The following is an 18,637-nucleotide window of genomic DNA, read 5'->3' on the forward strand; positions in this document are numbered from 1 at the left end:
AAGAAAGGATGAGGAGATGGAATGATAGATGGAGGGGAAAACTGATGATTAGTTGGATGAGACGGAAGGAGAGAATGGACTGATTTGTGTATAGAAAAATACTGATAAAATAGGTTGATGAATACCAAAAAGGTTGATGGGATAAAACTATATGGATGAATGATAAAGAATCAACAGATGGACAAGCTGATGATTAGTTAGCTGAGAAAGAACTGGATTAGCATAGAGAGGAATAGATTGAATGAGTGGAGGGATAAACAAACAGATCCATTAAACCTTTAGAGGACAGGAAAGAGAAAAGCCAACATTTCTCAACATTCAAAGACTATCTAGTTCTGAGAGATAATTAAATTATATTCTATACTGCAGAGGAACCATGCACATGAAACTAATAGTCTTTGATTCTCCAGAAGCGCACTTTAATATGAAATATCCCTTTACTAACACCTGGTGGTTAAACAGAAGATTGCAACCAACTAAAATGAAAGTTCAGTTTATGCAAAACAAAAACAGAACTGCTCAAAAATGTTCTTGACTGTCTTGCACTTCGGCTTATATGAGCAGATTTGTTTCCCACCAGCTGACAGAATCAAAAACTTTTACTCTTTGTAGTTATGTACTACTTTATTATTTTACAAAATAGAGTTTCCATTTATTATTGTTGTGTTTAAAAGACAGTAGCAGAGAGGGTGGGACGTGTGGCTGAAGTTTAAGAAAACAACACTGAGTGGGATTTCACAGAGAAAGGAATCACCGAGCTCCCACAGAGACAATCTTGTTAAAAAGAGAACTTCGAGAGGGTTGGGTTTGGACTGTGTGTGGGTACGCTCATGGAAACACACACTCCACTTAGCTTGAGTCATTATCAGCTTACGTTTCATCTAGTACGCCATCCAAGTGTCCAGATGGTCAGAAAAGCTGCTGCTATGCTCTCCCTCTCTTCTTGATACACACACACACACTCCCTCCCTTTGCAGGGGAGAAACGGTTAAAGGTTACGCCAGCGATCGACTGAAGCCGAACGGGAGCGAGTCGCAGACCGGGTGTCAGGTTGGTTCGTCTGCAGGAAGAGCAGCTAAAGAATAAAAAGCTGGATGATTCAGATGCTGCTTTGTCTCCTCTGATCCAAATAAAAAGTGGTAAATTCAACCGCTTCCATTCCAGCACTGAGGCTGACGATGAGCCGCTCCCTGCTCGTTGAGGTCTGTGTTGGTCCTCCTCAGTAGCCGTACTTGTCGTTGAGGTGAGTTCGACCGTCTCCTGTCTGACCTGTGAGAAAGGTGGAGGCTGTGAATCACTTCCTCATCCAATCAAATATGTCTCTGAATAAAAGCTCCCGCCTGGCAGCTGTTTCAACACTCCTTTTATTCATGTTTATCTTAACGCTTGAGAAACTCTGATGTGCATTCCTCGGCGGCACAAATAAACCGTAAAGGCCTGTTTATGACGTGCAGCCCATGTATTTCTTCCTCACCAGCCTTAGAAGAGATTTAAAGGAAGGTATAAGAGAAATGTTTAAAGATGTGAGGAAACAACTTTTCCACAGAGCTGCCTGATGAGCTGGGTGGGTGATTTAAGGTCAGCTGACCGGCCGGTTGTTTACCTGCAGGCGGTAGCCACACAGAGTAATCAGGGTCATCCTGTGGATACTGTCCTGACAGCTGCACCGGAGGCTGTGGAGACACATCAAGGACTAGAGTCAGTTCATACTGAGTGCCCAGCTAACACATGGGGAGGTGTGAGAGGCCTACCCTGCTGGGGCCCATCACTCTCTTCTTATTCCTGGGAATGGGCCCTGCTGCAGCGGCTGCTGGCTCTGCTTCGCCCCCTGCCTTTGACTCTGTGAACAACGCAAGTGAAATTGCAGCGTTAAGGTTGCCTCCAGCTTTACAGACAAGAAACAAATTCACATAATGATGAACTCTGAGCAGCTGGAGGTCATTATACAAGTTTCCTCTTTGGTGCTCAGTAATGTTCTGTAAAATGAAGGTTAAAAAAGGCTGAAGGTTTGGTTTAGTCTGAAACAGTTTCTAAGAGTTAAGCCACCCTGGTTCTCTGGGAACCAACAAAGCAGTAGCTCCTAATGCAGGATGGAAGACTGACCTGGGCTCACAGCGGCTGATGGCTTCAGAGGAACCTGCAGCTCTGCTTTATTGCTCTTCTTCAGCTTTTGCTCTGAATATGATACAAACGTAAAATGATCAGATTACAGAAGAAAAGACAGGAAGATAAAAAAGAAAAAAAACAGAAGGGAGGAGGGAAGGAAAGACAACTTCTATACAGAGGGATAAAGAACAAAGTCTGGAAATACAAATATTTTTCCATGTCTATTTTGCTTATGGACATGGAAAACTCCTAAATAAAATTTGACTGAACTAGGTTCATCACCGGCTCACCATCCTTGTTGTGGGTTTTAAATTCCTCTCTTACAACATTTTTATTCTGATGTCCAAAAAGTGTTTGAAAAACAGAAATTACTTTTGAGGAAAATCCGAAGTAGTGAAAGAAAAAGGTCTCAGGAACCATGCGCATTTTTATGAGAAGGTTGGTAGATAATGCTGCCACCTAGTGGCATGAAAAGGTCAGAACCAGTTTGAAAAGCAGGACCAAACAGCTGTTTTTACCTTTGACCTCCTCTGAGTCTTTCTGCTGACCCAGAGGAATGCTGGATTCTTCACAGTCAGATTTAGTTTGGGTGGTGCTGCATTCCTCTCCATCATCTTTACTCCTATCTGCCGCCTCCTCCTCTTTTCCCTCTTCTTTCTCCTCCTCTTCCTCCTCTTCCTCCCCTGTGGGTGGAAGCTCTTTCATGTTGAAGAGCTCAGCGGGCAGGTTGGGCCGCTTGGGAGGCAGCTTCTACAGCAGAGAAGAGAGGCTGAGCAGCAAAAACCGGAGGACAAAGAAGAGACTTATCTAAGGGAGCCGGAGCACTCACCCCTATGGTTCCTGTCTTCAGTTTGAATTTGCTTCCTCCCTTCATGGCTCCAAACAGCGGTAAGCTCTTCTTGGGTTTCTCCGCCTCAGAGCTTCCACTATAATCACAGCAAGCTCAGCTTTATAAACAGATCTGAATCAAACAGTTACGCTTTTGATGGGGAGACATCTCACCCGGGGAGCAGCGAGGGCATCTGCGCCGGTCGAGTCAGATCCACCAGTCTCCGGAGCCGCTGGGCCTCTTTGCGCAGGTCGGCCACGTGTACGTGGAGCTTCCTGCGCTCCACGCCGTCCATCGCAGCCTCGCTCCTCACCGCCGTCATGAAGGCGTCCAGCGAGTCCTCCGTGGAGGAGGCCGAAGAGCCTGCAAGGAGGAAACACGAAAAAACACGACGACTTTTCAAAGCGGAAGTCTAAAAGCAAATGTAGAGTTGCTTTTCTGCAGGTGGAGAAAACGCACCTTGTCTACCGCTACTTAGCCTTTTCTGAGCGTCTGCCAGCTCCTTCTCCACAGAGGACAGCTTGGCCACCTGAGCAACAGTAAATAGAAATGTTTAATGCCTTCACATTGAATTGTAAAGAAATGACAGTAAAATGATATTTGTCCACATTCACATTCAAAAAACAACATTTATTTTCCAGCTCATACTGGAAGAAATACGGCAATTTTGGGTTTTGGGACTTTTGTTAAATTTTTCTTTATTTTGCTTAAAAGGTTTAATTGTTCACATGGTTGTATTCTTTTTTTTTTTTAATTATTTTTACAGAAAGTAGAGAACAAGCAATTTGCTGGTAAATTGTTGTTTGGAATTGGCAAGTTAAAGTTTTAGAACTCTAATCTAACCAATATAGAACTTAGTCAGAGCTTCATCAATTTACTAGTACATTTTTTGATTCATATTTTAAATGATTTTAATGTAAAATGGAAGTAAAATCAATTTTCAGTTTGTCTTTAATGAACCAATAATATTAATTTTTTCATGACTTTATCGACTCTTTATTTTCTCAAACGTTTCGTGCGACATTAAGAAAATATATAACAGGAACAGAGCCAGAATATTCACTACATGGATTTTGTGAAAAGTGACACTGTGATAACAAAACAAATGTGTGTGTTGTGCAGCCTGATCAATGATAAAAACTGACATAAACAATAACTGTCTATAAGAAAATTTATTTTGTTGGCCTCTAAATATGCATCTCATTTTTTATTAATCTAATTTTGATGTGCATGATGAACACATTTAAAAGTCACCCAAAGTAACTTGTACACCTGTCTGTCCTTAAAACACCAAGCTTTTTATTGTTCCACATTGCGTGTAAAAACCATGTGTCATGTTTACCAAAGACTCATAGGTCTCAGTCCGCTCCTCGATCTTCCCGGCCTTTTTCATTCGCTCCTGCCTCTTCCTCTCCACTGTGCCGGTCCGATCCAGAAAAGTGTCGTCGTCGCTGTCGTAGTAGTCCTCGTCCTCCCAGTTTTTCTTCTTTCGTTTGCGTGAGACTGAAACCAAAGGCAGCTGTAGCAGCAGAGTCCAGCAGACGTTTTCCTCTGGGCCGAGCTCTCACCTGCTTCCTGCCTCAGCAGCCCTCTGGCCTCCAGCATCCGGCAGGCCTCCAGGCAGCACTGGACGGCTGCCTCCTTCTTCTTCCCCGTGTGCGTCACTTCTGCAACCAGCTGTCGGCCCAAGGCGTCGTCCACTGGCAGCCTGATGGGATGAACGTGTGTAAAGTTTAAAGGTGTTTTTTGGGAAACTTGTGACATGGGTGCATAAGCTCACTAACTTTATCCTGCAGAGCCACGTGCCATGATTTTTGTCTTCGTATTCAAACTCCAGTTCCTCGCCTGAAGGCAGAAACCCCAGGTTAGACACTCAGATGAAACACAACAACAGAGAGACGGCTGGGCTCTGCAGAAAGTCACCCTCTCTGTCGTAGAATCCCTGCAGAGCCTTCTTCGGGTCTTTCAGGTAAGCTGCCTCCTGGTCTTCGTGGAACTCGGTTGAGAAGGGGTTTTCCTCGTTCTCGTCTTCCTCTGGAGCTGCATCTTCTTCTGCAGGATGGATTTATAGACGTAGAAGCGTCAAACGAAGCGAAGAGAGCATTTGACTCAAAGAAAGCACATTCACTCACCCATTCCCCACGTGCATCCAGAGTCTTCCTTTGATGCTTCACTCTGGCTCTTTTTGCCTTCGCCATTTTCCTCATCCTCCTCTCCGTCAGAGAGGTCTCCCATCATCCTCTTCTCAAGCTCTGCTCTCTGTTTGCGGGCTCGCTCCCTCAGCTCCGTCACCGTCAGCTCAGACTCCTCTTCCTCATCAGACTCCGGACCCTGTGGAGGAAAAGCGAAAGACCTCAAGTTGGGGACAACCTCGAATATTGTTCTGCTGGACAATCTACTCCTGACTGATGGTCCAGAGTTTAATTTTAATTTACAATAGAAAAATCAAAAAGCTTTAAAGAAGAGGAAATTATGTCAGTTATCTGACTGGGCAGGTTTCAGGTTCTTTCATAGCTGTAAATTAAATCATGATAGAAAAACTAAGTACACTCCTGCTGGTTTAATTGTATTCAAGAGGGGACAGTGGCAGTGAGGTGCTGTATATCTTAAATGGACAATAATCCCAAACACAGACACTGTACTTGGTTATTCTCCATTTCAACATCATAAAACGGCTGAATGAAGACTGTCTGGTATCACGTTGCACATAAATTACTTTTTTTTTCTGGAATTACTTATCTGTAGAAGAGGACCTACCTGCAGTATAAACAGCCGGGTGCTTCCTCCAAACTTCAACACGTGTCCCACCTTCAGTCTGATGTAGGTCTTCGGGGGGATCCTGTTCTTGTTGACCACCGTGCCGTGTGTGCTGCCCAGGTCGTGGACATAGAAGCCCCTCTCCTCACCCACGCAGCCTTCCTCCCCGGTGTGGCCTCGGTACTGGATCACCGCATGATACCTGGAGATGGACGGGTGCTCCAGGGAGACGTCACACACAGGTAGCCTCCCGACCACAAAGTAGCTCCGGTGGGTCAGGGTAACAGTGTCCACTATGGTGCCGTTTTTGAGGATTTCCAGTGCGTAGGGGGATTCTGGTGGAGGACCCCCCCAGGGGGGCTCTGTGTATGGAAGAGGGGGGAACTTCCCAGCTTGGACAGGAGCTGCCTTCGCCTTAACTTCTTGTTTTTTTGTCTTGTCGACATCTCTGTCATCTTTTCGCTCTTTTTCTCCAGCAGCATCGGTGGCAGCTTCACACACATTGTCCACCTTGTTTTCTGCTACGGTGTTTATACGTTTGGTAGCAAGAGAAGGTGCCGCGAAAATAGCCGGCTTTTTAAAGGTATCCCCTATCTCTGTATCAGATTTGGTTTCTTCTTTCTCTGTGGGCTTGTTCCCCTCTTCAGTGTCTAAATGTTCCTTCGTTTCCAATTCTGACTGTGTTTCTTCCTCCATATTTTCCTCACGTCTGTTAGCACGGAGGAAGCGTCAAGGTTTATTTGGTGCAACAGAGAAATTAGTCCGAATATCAAGTTCCTAATATACAAACAAAAACACTATCAACGCAAAAACACAAGGCGTGTTATTAACATACATTAGATTTGTTATTTTAAAGCAGTAAAAATATTATTTTAATTCTATCAAAGACTGAGTTTAAATGGTAACGGAACTAATCTGCAAGTCCTCTTTAAAGCACGGACAAAAGAAAATGAAACAACACTGAAGTTACCATTTGATTTGTATCATATTAAAGCGCCATCCCACCAATTGCAAGGAGTCATCAACTCTATTTCAAAATTTAAAGTACTTAATTTGGACAAAGTTGGATTTTGCCGAAAATAAATACAGATTTTTTTAAACATAGTTGTTGATCCGTGAAACCTTGGTATAAAACCCCCCAAATGACTATTTATTAGTTTAGATTACACTAAATTGCCATTGCACAGGCAGTACAAGGATATTAATAGCACAGCTCTTCTTAGGGCATTTATAAACAAGCAGTCAAAACACTTAAGATTAGTGTGACATGGAAAAAAAATAGTTATGCATTTATTCAGTACTGTAGTAGAAATAACAGACCATTAAGAAATAATGTGAATTATATGGATAAATAATAACAAAATAAACATTTATCATAATCCATGCTAAATAAATAATATTAATCTGTAAATGGCCTTCTCACAAGTCATTGGATCATCTTTTTTCACTGCCTGACTTTAGAGATTTTTTAAAAATTACCTTACTTTTAAAATTTGTTAAGAAATAATGTTCTTATTTGTTTCAGAATGAAAGTCATAGATCTCTTTTTTTCAAACAGTATTTTATTTATTTCTTGAGTTTTTCTATTTTCACAAAAAGAAGAGGTCTAAGCAAATAATAACTTGTATTTTAAATAATTTGATTTCAGACTGATTCAGGTATGAACATCAAAACAGGATTAAAAATATTCTTTATTAATACATTGTAGGCTTAAAAAATAATATGTGTTACAACGTTTTAGACCTTGTCAAATAATCCACTTTAGATTTGACCATTGTAGTGTACACAATTTTGAAACTGAAAATTTAAAAAATAAGTTTCCTAAAGGCTGCGGAATGGCCCTTTAACAAAGAACTCGCTCGGTAGCATCGAATCAGATACGAACTTCAGCGTCGTTCAACGCCGTTAGCCTAGCTGCTATCCAGCTTCCGTTCGAAACCGAAGACGTTTTGGCTTTAAGTTATTCGAGGGTAACTTCTAAGCTTTATTTTATGTAATTATTATCTATATAACGAAATACGAACAAAGAGTGCCTCAATTTTAGCTTAGCTCCTTGTTGTCGTATTATACGGATTTGTTCTGTATTTTCTTTTGCACAAACTCCAAACAAAAATGTGATACTTTTTCTTTTATTCAACATTTCCAGATGTAAAAGGTTTCTTTAATTATGTTTTTCAGTTCGTTTGAATTAGCGAGAGCAACTCTTTATTTCGGCTTTGCTTAATGCAAAAGTAATATATTATTTTCTTTTCATTTTGATATATTGTGTGACTGCCATCCGTCTCGACTTTCATGTCCAGGATCCAGTCACTGACACTTTATAAAAAATTGGACTAAACTAGCTGAAAGAGTTTACTAGTTAACAGAAACATGCACATTTTGAATTAGAATATTTAAATATTTAGCTAATTTACTTACAGTTTGTCTGGAGAGTTGGTTACAGCACCTTGCAAAAATAGCCAATGCAATCTGGATATTTTTTACATTGAAATGTGAAGTACAAACTTCAATGTAAAGTTTAGTGAATTTGAATGCGATTTTTTTTTTAGACTGATCAACACAAAGTAGCAAATAATGACTAAGGGATCGCATGGATTTAGTGTATTTTAATTTTAATTTGTTGCCTTTACGTGGCAAACTGTTGTAAGCCCACGTTAAACTTCTGTTGCTTCATCTTCATGATGATGTTTGTTCATTGAAGTTCTCCAACAAATTTCCCATGCCTTCACAGAATACTTGCAGTTAAACTTGAACTCTTTAATAATAACCGAACCTTGGATGGTAATTTGATGCACTACGTTTTAATTTGAGGTACCAGAGTAGGGTGCTGAACACAAATAGATGCTAGACTTACAATACTTTGTAAAAAAAAAAAAAGCAATTTTTGTAATTTTCTTTTAAGTTTGTACATGAGTGGTCTAGAAGTTTGATACAACAACAGAAATGTATTTGTTAGTGATTGCAATGTGACAAAATGTTAAGAGGCCTAGAAGTGTTAATATTTTGACCAGGCACTGCATGTCAGTTATTTTGGTCTGATTTTTTTTTCTTAATCAACCTAAAAATACTTTATCTGATAAGGAATATATTTCTTCTGCTTTCTTTCATGCTTAGTCTCGGCTCAGGTCTGAATCAATCATGATGCGTTACTGGGGTGAGATCCCTGGACCATCCGGGGCTCCCCCCAGTCGCAGCTCCTTCGACCTGCTCCAGCGCGAGTTTCGCTCTGTGGAGATGCAGGACCCGCCCCTGCACCAGCCGTCGGCCCAGCGCCCCCGGCCCACCACGATGCTGGATATCCCCTCAGAGCCGTGCAGCCTCACCATTCACACGGTGCAGCTGTGCCAGCACGCCCGCCGCCTGCGAGCTCTCCTGGCAGCGGCCCAGGGCCAGGCTCAGGGTCAGAGCTCGGCATCCTCAGAGGGCGGCAGCCGACCAGAGGAGACTGAAGCCAACCTTCCGCTGCGCCCTCCCACTCCACCCGCTGTGCCTGACGATCTGCTGCCTGTAGACAGCAAAGACCCCCACCAGCCCTTTCAGCTTCGCCATAGTGACCCTGAAAGTGAATTCTACAAGTACGTTTGAGATGTTTCCTCTTTAATATTCAACATTGCACCAATGACAGATACGGATACCTTGGAAAAAGTATTCATACTCAAACCTTTTCAGATTTCAAACCACAAACATCAGTGTGCTTTATTGGGATTCTACTGTATGTAATTGACCAACACAGACTAGTGAATAACTTGCATGTCAAAGAAAAACATTGCGTAGTCTTCAATATTTTTAACAAATACATCTGAAAAGTGTGGCCTGCATTTGTATTAAGCTACTGCTGCTGTGGGAGTCTTTCAGACAGGCTGAATATTCCTTTGGTGGGCGAAGTGGGAGCTCATGACTCGATATATAGTAGCCAAGAAAAATTACAAACCATTTATTTTTCTTATTTATTCTGTATACTTTCACCAGACACTTTGAGACAAGACTTGTGGTTCTGTGCTGAAGAATCCCTTTGTGTTTTTCCGCCCTTTCAGGGGTAAAGGTGAACCAGTCACAGAGCTGAGTTGGCCTTCCTGCAGGCAGCTCCTCTATCAGTCAGTAGCCACGGTGCTGGCTCATGCCGGCTTTGAGTCCGCCCAGGAAAGCGTCCTGGAGACCCTGACCGACCTGGTCCATGAACACTACCTGCGCCTCACCCAGCTCCTGCGAGTAGCAGTGGATCGTGAGGCCAGGCTGGGAGCCACGCCCTTCCCGGACGTGGTGGAGCAGGTGTTCCACGAGGTGGGCATTGGCAGCATGCTGGCCCTCCAGCGCTTTTGGCAAGTCAGGATCAAGGACTATCACAGCTACATGCTGCAGGTGAGATGAGTTCAAGCTTATTTAGTTGTTTTTTTTTATTATTTACAGCAGCAAACGGAAACAACAGTTTTTGTCTTCTAGGTTACCAAAGAGCTGTCAGAAGAATATGAGCGGCTGGTGAATCCAGAGAAAGCTATGGAAGACTCCAAACCTCTAAAAATCAAGGATGAGCCTCTGAGTGACATTCCCTTCCCTGTAAATGAGGAGCTGGAGGCCGACCTGGCCTCTGGGGACCAGACTTTACCCATGGGAGTCCTTGGGGCCCATGCAGAGAGGCTGGCAGCAGGCTTGGATGCTGACCACTCCCCTCACACTTCAGGTGAGACCACTGCTTGTTGCCTCTTAAGTTGGGTGTTACTATCATTTTTAATCACAATGTATTATTTAAAGACTTCCCTTAATGTAACATATATGCTAAAGATTCAACTGAAAAACAAACACAATAACTGCAATAACCTGGCGGCATAGATGTGCACACTCTTCAACTAGTGATTTGTGTTAGCAGCAACAGTTTGATTCAGTTTCAGTTTCCTCAGATCTAATATACAGGATTTGATTAACCTGATGTAGAGAGTAAGTCAGACTTACTCTCACTGCCAGAGCAAGATTTTACTGGTATTTGCTCATTTACATCATTTGATTAAAATTGCATAAATGTTTGGTACATTTTTTGTTCAGAACAATAACTACAGTTTTAAGCTTATTTCTTCACAAGGTGGTGGCGCGGCCAACAACTCCCCTCTTTGGCCCCAAGTAAAGATGGAACCCCAGGACGGTGACGAAGGTCAGAGTGCTGGTCATCATCACCACGGCGTCCTGAGTGGAGACGTGTTCGAAGAGGGAGATCCCATGTCCACCATGAGTGAGTCTGGAGGAGCCATGGCGCCTTCACCAGGAGGAGCGGCGTCTGAAGGCAGCTACGCTTCGCATTCGCCTGACTCGCTGATGGGAACGTCGCCAGTCTTTAACCAGAGACCCAGGAAACGGATTAAGAAGTTGTAAATATTTAAAACTCAGAGAATCTTCATGTCTGTCTTTATCATTCTACAGTGAAGACAGAAAAGTGGGGGGAATTTTGTACTTTTTGTTTTTTAGAAGTGTTTTCTAATATCTCAGAAATAATTGTGAAATATAATTATTGTACTTTGTTAATAAATGAAAAAAACATTTTCTTTACTATCTTGTTTGCTTTTTGTCATCAAGATTTTTTATTAAACTGTACAAGAATTCTCACAGCTGGTACCATGGGGAACCAGAAAACTGATGCATGGTTTAAAAAAAAAAATTGCAGAGAATTTACAGAGCATCTAATTCCAGAATATTTTGGTCTATGCAGAGGTTCAGAGACTACAAATTACTAGGGTTCTGTGGCTGCATGACAAACCCGATTCATTAAACCTCCACCACCATGCTTGATAGTTGTTTAGCCATTCAGGGTGGAAGAAAGAAAATATCTCTTAAAAATGCAAAATATAAGAAATGTTTAGTTATCCCCTACATTTGAAAACTGGTAGTTAGATTACCTAAAACTATTTGATTAAATTTTCAAAGCCAATAAATGAAGACCAAAGATGATTAATAAAGTCAGTAAATGGGGAAGGGTAATAGATAAAATACTGTTGTACTAATGTTTTTGGAGAGGGAAGGGAAGTGTGGTTGATTCAGATGCAACTCTGTTGTGATCTTTTGCTTCTCTGGTTGTTTTTATTAAATGATATGACAGGATAGAGATAAGCTGATTTTCTTATAACCTAATATGAAAGAACTGCAAGGGCATCTGAACACACACACACCATCTATATATACAGTATATATATATATATATATATATAAATTAAAATTGTACTGTTTTCCTTCCCCGTTCCTTTGCTTAATATGAAGCATTCCTGGGTTCTCCTTCCCTCCCTCTGCAGCACTCTTTACAAGTATTCGAACACAGTGAAACAATCAACATTCCTGTCAACCTGAAGCTGCCTCACCACATTAGCGTCTGTTTCAGTAATGAGGCAAAGCTGCGGATGCAACACCAGAAGCAATTATGGCCTGGTTGTTTGCATCGTGCAGGCAACATCAATCCAGCCTTAATGGCGAATTAATTATGCAATGCATAACTTTGCATCCAGAATGAGCAGGGCCTTGCTTGAATGCAAGTGATTTTCTTTTGTGTGGACCTCTTTCATTTTCACAATTGGACAGGTAATGGTCTGTTCCCCCGGAAAGTGCTGATGGGGGTCGTATAAGTATTGATATTCAGTTTGAGGTATTGATTCACTCTTTTTGCATAGCTGTGAGAGCCAGGTGGTGGTTTGATGCAGCTGGAAATCCATCTGAGTAATCCAGAATATGTTGGAAAAACTCAATATTTTAGCGCCAACACTGGCTAGAAAATGTGCCAGGTGTGATGATCGATGTCCGCTATTATGTTTCAGGAAGCTGCCACCAATAACCCATGTATGACCGTGCTTTTTTATTTGCCAGATTTTTCCCTTCCTCAAACCATGGGAGAAAAAAAAGAGAAAAGGCATCTCTTTTATTAATTTTAGGGTTAATAACAATACATAATAAACATGATCTGGTCTGTAAGTTTGAATTGAGGTGCTTCTCTACTAGTACCTTATGATTTAAGAATGACACATCAGCCAGATGATGCTAATTAAAGGGCTAATTATCCTCCTCCTCCTCCTCCTCTTCCTTCTCCTCATCATCTTCATCGTCATCATCATCATGATCATCATCAGTGTGACTACCTCTTTATTAGCTTGCTGTTCTGGAGCACACAGGTGTGGTTCAGGTGTGTCTGCGAACCGCATCTAAGAATGTTCGGTTCGCAGACACTAATAATAATTGCCTGTTTGCTTTTTGCACTGTTGTGATTAAGTTTAACTAATGTTAGATTTTTTTTATGTTAAAAAAATGAACATTTTACAGGATCTGATATGTAAAATCCTGATAAGACATTTGATGAAAAACCTAACAGCTAACGAGTTTTGCTCTGAAACAGTAACAAGCTATTTTCTCTGTAAAAATAAGCATAAAATGACACATTTAGATTCTAAACCCTTGAACGTACTTGTGATTTTAATCGACTACATATTTCAGCCCCTGTGAAGCGTATGTAGCCACCCACCCCCTCGGTTTGTCAACAGCTCGAGGGTTGCTTTGAGCTGCAGAGAAAAAGGTGTAATTATAAAAATGTCAAGCTGTTGCTTTTTTGAAGCAGGGGTCTCTGAGTGGGGCCAGATCATGCTGAGAGCCAAAGAAAGGACCCAGCAAATGATTAATTACCAGGCTAGGTGCAAACCCATTCATTTGCCATGAAATTTAATCTCTCCAGCTGAGATGTTTGCGAGCAGAATGAGGGATAATACCTGCGCAAGCCAGCTTGGAGAGACCTGCAGGGCGGTTAAGGTCTTTAAAGTTTTTCTGTACTGATCCTAAAGTAGTATCTCTGATTCATTCCAATCACATTAAACAGCCTCTGCATGTGCATCTGAGACAAATAAAAATTATGAGATGATGATTTAAAAAAACAAATGAATGGCCAGACATATGGGATGTGACAGGAATGAAGCTACAGCCGTTTGACTGCAGCTTTGAGACAAGAAAACTGATTACCGTGGCGTCAGCAGTCGGAGTCAATCAATGGATGTTTACTTTCAGGTGATGTGGCAAAAATATTTTAAATTAAGCTGCAGACAAGTCTGAACATGGAGACCATTAATCTCTTCATCTATTGGTTGAGCTTAATACTTGGAAAATATCAAAAATAGGAGTCAACAATCAATAACGTGGTTGATGTAAAATCATGTACCTCAACACAGTGTGTGTATTAAATAACCTTAAAATAGGAAGACTACAAAGTTAAAAGTCATGCATATTGATTTAGCTGTGCAATATCTGAACTGTAGAGTGAGAAATAAGTAATTGACCATTTTATGATTTGTCAAAATGCTTTTTAAACGCAAACAGCTATTTACTTCTCTTCCTATGCCTTTTTGCACATCATTTGGCAGTTTTTGCATTCCACATTATTATGTATATTTTCTCTTAGGGACAGCTTTACTTCTTTGTGCATTGCTTGATTTTTTTTTTTTTTTTTTTTTTACTAAAATCTGATGTGAATTCTGCAGAAGAGGATTACGGTCACTGAAAAAACAAATTAATTCTGACTTTAATCTCAGAATCTGAGAAACAGTTATTTAATCCCCATTAATACATCAATTAGAACTTTATTAAACTTTATTAAAATGTTTAATAAACCTGGTACCCAGGTTGGTTACCAGGCTTGCCCACATCAAAGTAAGGCTTTTGGTTCACTCTTCTGTTCAGAAGATTGTTACATTCTCTTGGCTTTTTGGCTGTTGCTTGACAACTCAAACATTTAGTCGCCTTCACATATTCCCTGTACACATGGTTCTTCTTTAATCCCACTATTTTTTGTGTGTTTTGGGTCATTCTTCTGCTAGAAGACCTATCCATGACCCATCATCTGCTGAGGGTAGAAGGCTCTCATCCAATATTTTCAGGTACACCATATATGGCATCCCTTTTTATTAAAAAGTATTATTTGTTTTTACATACATATATGTATGTATATATATGTATATACATACATATATATATATATATATTAGCTTTATTTAATATATAGCTTTATTTAAACAATAAAGCTACAAAAAAGCTATTTTTCTAATTTTCTGGAAGTTTGTACATTAGTGGTCTAGAAGTTTGATACAACAACAACAGATATTTAATGTATTTTATTGCCAAGCTATTCAGTGATTCAAGGACAAAAGCATTAAAAACGAACCTAAAAATATGCTTCACAGTTTTTCATGCGATGTCTCCTTTCTCAGCACTGACTAAATAACATCTCCCCAGTCTGCCACTGGAGGGCAGTGTTGCTCCTTAACCGCAGCTGCACTTTGTTCTTCAATTCCTTATTCCCCCTCTTTTCTTTTTGCATTCATCCAGTTACCACAGAGACCGGGGCACTCCCAAAGCCGTCTGAGCGAGAAACACTTCATGGCATCACAGTGCTGCTGAGATGCTACCAAATGAATACATTCCCCCAACTCAGGGCAATAATTAGCTTGCTGCTGCTGCTGCTGTTCTGTCCATGTCTCTGTATGTCTGGGCAGGAATACACTGTAACATCAAAGAAGGAATTAACACAAAGAGCACAATCACAAGGATTTGTGCCTTGTAATGTGAAACACTTCTGCAGGCTTGCTTCATTTTCCCGATCTCACCCTCTTCTGATTGATCCCCCTCATAATTCTGCCTTTTATTTGACTAATTAACTGTCAATCATTGCAAGCAGTTGTTCAGGGCTTGCATTTGCAGGCAGAAGGATTAAAATTAGGGGATCGGTGCACCATTTTTTTGCATTTCATTGCAGCAAGTCATAACATGAGGCTCTCAAAGCACTTTAAATGAAGGTACAGATATTATGAAGAATTCCTAATAACAGCATGAATTGTACATTATGAGCTCATAGTGTTCAAACTCATTAAATTGACACAAATTTTACATATAGATGAATCAAAATGCTGAAATAATCTGGAGATATCATTTGTCCTTGGAAGAAATATATTTGTTCCATATGTTAGGCACAAGTTACCTACAAAACCAAAAAGGAATCAAAACAAATAGTCACTTAGTGGGCAGAGAACATAAGAAATTACACCTCCTTAGATGCTTTTCTCATTCAAGTATATAGTCACAGTACTCCAACTTACCTTACTCTTTATAAAACAAAACATTCGAGGAAAACCTGTGGATATTTTTTAGAATGTCTAGGACATCAACATTGTGCCATTTTTACCATCCTTGTCTGTCTATTAAGGGACATGAAGGAAATAAACCATAAAGGTTCTGGTTTGATTACCAAGAGTGAACAACAATGAAGATACAACTAAATGAATCACTGTTTATAAGGAATAAATGTTTTTTTAGTTAATGCAGCACATGTTTACATTTCAAACCAAATAGCATTTCAAACATGTGAAAGTATCTTTGCATCTTTGGGTCTTATCTTAAGGATATATTTGTATAGGTGTGTATGTATATTTTTAAGTTCTTCCAATTGAGAAAGCACTCATCTCTGTTGCTTTGTCACAAACCGTTCACAAATAGGTTGGTGGTTGTAATTTGACAAAATGTAAAAAGGACCAGGGGATATTATTAGTTTTACAAAGCTCTGTATTTATGTGCAACCGACACATGATGGACAGTCATGTTTCAGTTGATTTCCAAGAAATCAGTACAAAAATAATCTCTTTGTTCCATGTTGTACCAAATTCAGCTGTCATACTTAAAGAGAAGTCTCAACTGAGATTAATATGAACTTAAATATGAGTGTTAAAAAAGATTTATGTGACATCTGAAGTAGCTATAGCAGCTGTGAAGTCTGTTGTTAGGCAGGTTTGTTCTGAACAGATGCATTAGCATTTCAATCTTCATTGCTGCTTCAGTCTGTTCTTCCTCTGTCCCATAGTTTGAAATCCTCTATGCTGGACATGGCAGAACAAACGTCTGCATTCTCAGTTTTAGCAAGACTTTAAAACTATTCAGTCCATCTTGTGTGATTTAAAAAAAACTTTGCAGTTCTTAACTTGCAAAATGAATATTTTACGAGTAAAAACTAAAGCCAGCCCCTTATTCTATGCGTTGCTTCAGACGGAAGGCCTGAACCCTCAGCAACTTTGAAACGATTGGATTTAACTTTACCAAATCCCTAATATTTGGCCATGATGTATGTAATGCACCAGCTCTAAAAAGTTTACCAGAAATATAGTGTATAACCCAATGGGGAGTATGACATCTTTGCCAGTGACAAAAAGTTTTAAACATTTAATTGTTAACATAAATTGCTCAATCTTTGGAAGCGTGGCCAACACAGACTGAACTCTTTGTTCACTTTCCCTGCTGCCATTGCCAAACTACAACCCTATATAACCAGACTACAATTTTAAAACAGCACAAAAATCAACATCATCATTCAGAACTGCTTCAGTTTGCTGAAATTCAACTGGAGAAATTGAGATCAGTAAGAAAAATCTCTAAAGGAGCAATGAAGGGAGATTAAAATCAAATGGAATTGCAGAGGACGACAATAGCCAGGCTACTAATCCCTCTTCATATTACTGATAATTCAATCCATGTAACAAAGTTAATATTAATATTAAAGTCTTAGGGATTCAACTACTAGACCACATAAATGTTAGAGGTGGATTACTACAGCATTAAATCTCCAAATACCTTTCCCTTTACTTGACAACAATTTTTACATCTTAGGCAAAATGTAGAAAAACATTCTGACATTACTTTACTGGATAACAGGATAATATTATATAAAGTCCTAATACTCTCACATCCTGAAAAGTCAGTCTTCCAGTGAAAGGCTGGATTGTTAATCATCACCAACATAGAAGCAACATTTTCAGCAACAGTAAAACTGAAAAGCAAACCATTTTACCACAGTATTTCCCGTCCCCATCTTCTACCACCGTCTTCAGCTTCAAATGAAAATCCCCAAATTATGTGGGTCTGATGCTAATGTAGCACTTATGCAAAATAACATTGAAATACTGCCTTTTTGTGTTTTTATAAATAGCATACAAGAATCATACATTTTTGTGTTTCAAATAATTTCTTTGAAATAGAGATGTTTAAATTTAATCCAGACTCATCAAAAACAATGAAATAGCCTGTTTGTTTGTCACCAACAGGAAAGTCTAGTTTTAGTGGGGTCAGTAGCAAATGGTCACACAGCTGCTGCTTTCTGCAAGTGCTTGCAAATTATTTGTAACTTGTTTCTCACAAAAAAAAATCTAATTAAGCCAGAAGAAACACTTTTTACATTTTTTTCTCAATATAAAACTTATTAAGCCAATGTAATAGGTAAACTAATATAATAAGTGATGTGTGTCAGAGCAAGGTAAAGCAATAAATAGTGTTTACTGCATCTTTTTCGCATCTTTTTCACCTTCATATATCTCAGCAATATCAACAAATACAAAATAACATCAGCACAACAAAACCTGTGTTCAAACAATATATATTTTTTTACCCCTCCAGGGGATCTTTTGTGGGCTCTAGTGTCCCTTATATGACAGTGGGCTGACAGGAAACGGGGAAGGAGAGGGGGGAAGACATGCGGCAAATATCGTCAGGTCTGGGAGTCGAACCCGCGATCGAGGACTCAAGGCCTCCAAATATGGGTCGCGCTAACCACTACGCCACCACGGCACACCCCATTCAAACAATAATTTGACAGACTGGTGACCTGTCCAGAATGTACCCTGCCTCTCGCCTGAAACGTTGGCTGGAGATAGGCACCAGCACCCCTCCCGACCCCGCTAGGGACAAGGGTGTTAGAAAATGGATGAATGGATGGATGGATGGATGGATGGATGGATGGATGGATGGATGGATGGGAGATTTGACTTGAGACAGACTCTCAAAGACTTGATACTTAACTTGGACCTGGTAATAAAAACTTGTGAATCCCTCTGTAAGATTCTGTCCTAACATAAAAATTAAGGCCTCAGGCTTTGAGGTTATCCAAATTATAAAAATTAA

At 40.2% G+C, this 18,637-nt stretch overlaps 2 protein-coding genes across 2 annotated transcripts; one reads left to right on the plus strand and one right to left on the minus strand.

The window, feature by feature from the left end:
* Positions 1–405: 405 nt before the first annotated feature.
* Positions 406–6,415, minus strand: slc4a1ap (solute carrier family 4 member 1 adaptor protein). The gene is made up of 14 exons (XM_014468785.2): positions 5,693–6,415; positions 5,068–5,266; positions 4,859–4,987; positions 4,720–4,780; positions 4,504–4,643; positions 4,278–4,438; positions 3,395–3,464; positions 3,109–3,298; positions 2,936–3,032; positions 2,625–2,856; positions 2,104–2,175; positions 1,752–1,840; positions 1,604–1,673; positions 406–1,269 (listed from the first exon to the last, which is right to left on the minus strand). The coding sequence occupies exons 1-14, from the start codon at positions 6,386–6,388 to the stop codon at positions 1,220–1,222; spliced, it is 2,256 nt and encodes a 751-aa protein (XP_014324271.1). The 5' UTR covers positions 6,389–6,415; the 3' UTR covers positions 406–1,219.
* Positions 6,416–7,592: 1,177 nt separating this feature from the next.
* supt7l (SPT7 like, STAGA complex gamma subunit) lies at positions 7,593–11,218 on the plus strand. The gene is made up of 5 exons (XM_005799109.2): positions 7,593–7,662; positions 8,807–9,267; positions 9,727–10,051; positions 10,133–10,370; positions 10,767–11,218. The coding sequence occupies exons 2-5, from the start codon at positions 8,831–8,833 to the stop codon at positions 11,051–11,053; spliced, it is 1,287 nt and encodes a 428-aa protein (XP_005799166.1). The 5' UTR covers positions 7,593–7,662; positions 8,807–8,830; the 3' UTR covers positions 11,054–11,218.
* Positions 11,219–18,637: the final 7,419 nt, after the last annotated feature.

The sequence above is a fragment of the Xiphophorus maculatus genome, chromosome 19 (genome assembly GCF_002775205.1).
Source record: "Xiphophorus maculatus strain JP 163 A chromosome 19, X_maculatus-5.0-male, whole genome shotgun sequence".
In the NCBI taxonomy this organism is placed as follows: Eukaryota; Metazoa; Chordata; class Actinopteri; order Cyprinodontiformes; family Poeciliidae; genus Xiphophorus; species Xiphophorus maculatus.

What these genes read in the sequence shown, in the direction of transcription:
- slc4a1ap (XM_014468785.2), bottom strand. Translation starts at nt 6,388, where the DNA reads ATGGAGGAAGAAACACAGTCAGAATTGGAAACGAAGGAACATTTAGAC. An exon ending in CTGAGACCTATGAGTCTTTG is followed by an intron (nt 3,465 to 4,277) that starts GTAAACATGACA and finishes ACTGTTGCTCAG; the next exon opens with GTGGCCAAGCTGTCCTCTGT. An exon ending in ATGCCCTCGCTGCTCCCCGG is followed by an intron (nt 3,033 to 3,108) that starts GTGAGATGTCTC and finishes CTGTGATTATAG; the next exon opens with TGGAAGCTCTGAGGCGGAGA.
- supt7l (XM_005799109.2), top strand. Translation starts at nt 8,831, where the DNA reads ATGATGCGTTACTGGGGTGAGATCCCTGGACCATCCGGGGCTCCCCCC. An exon ending in ATCACAGCTACATGCTGCAG is followed by an intron (nt 10,052 to 10,132) that starts GTGAGATGAGTT and finishes TTTGTCTTCTAG; the next exon opens with GTTACCAAAGAGCTGTCAGA. An exon ending in CCACTCCCCTCACACTTCAG is followed by an intron (nt 10,371 to 10,766) that starts GTGAGACCACTG and finishes TTTCTTCACAAG; the next exon opens with GTGGTGGCGCGGCCAACAAC.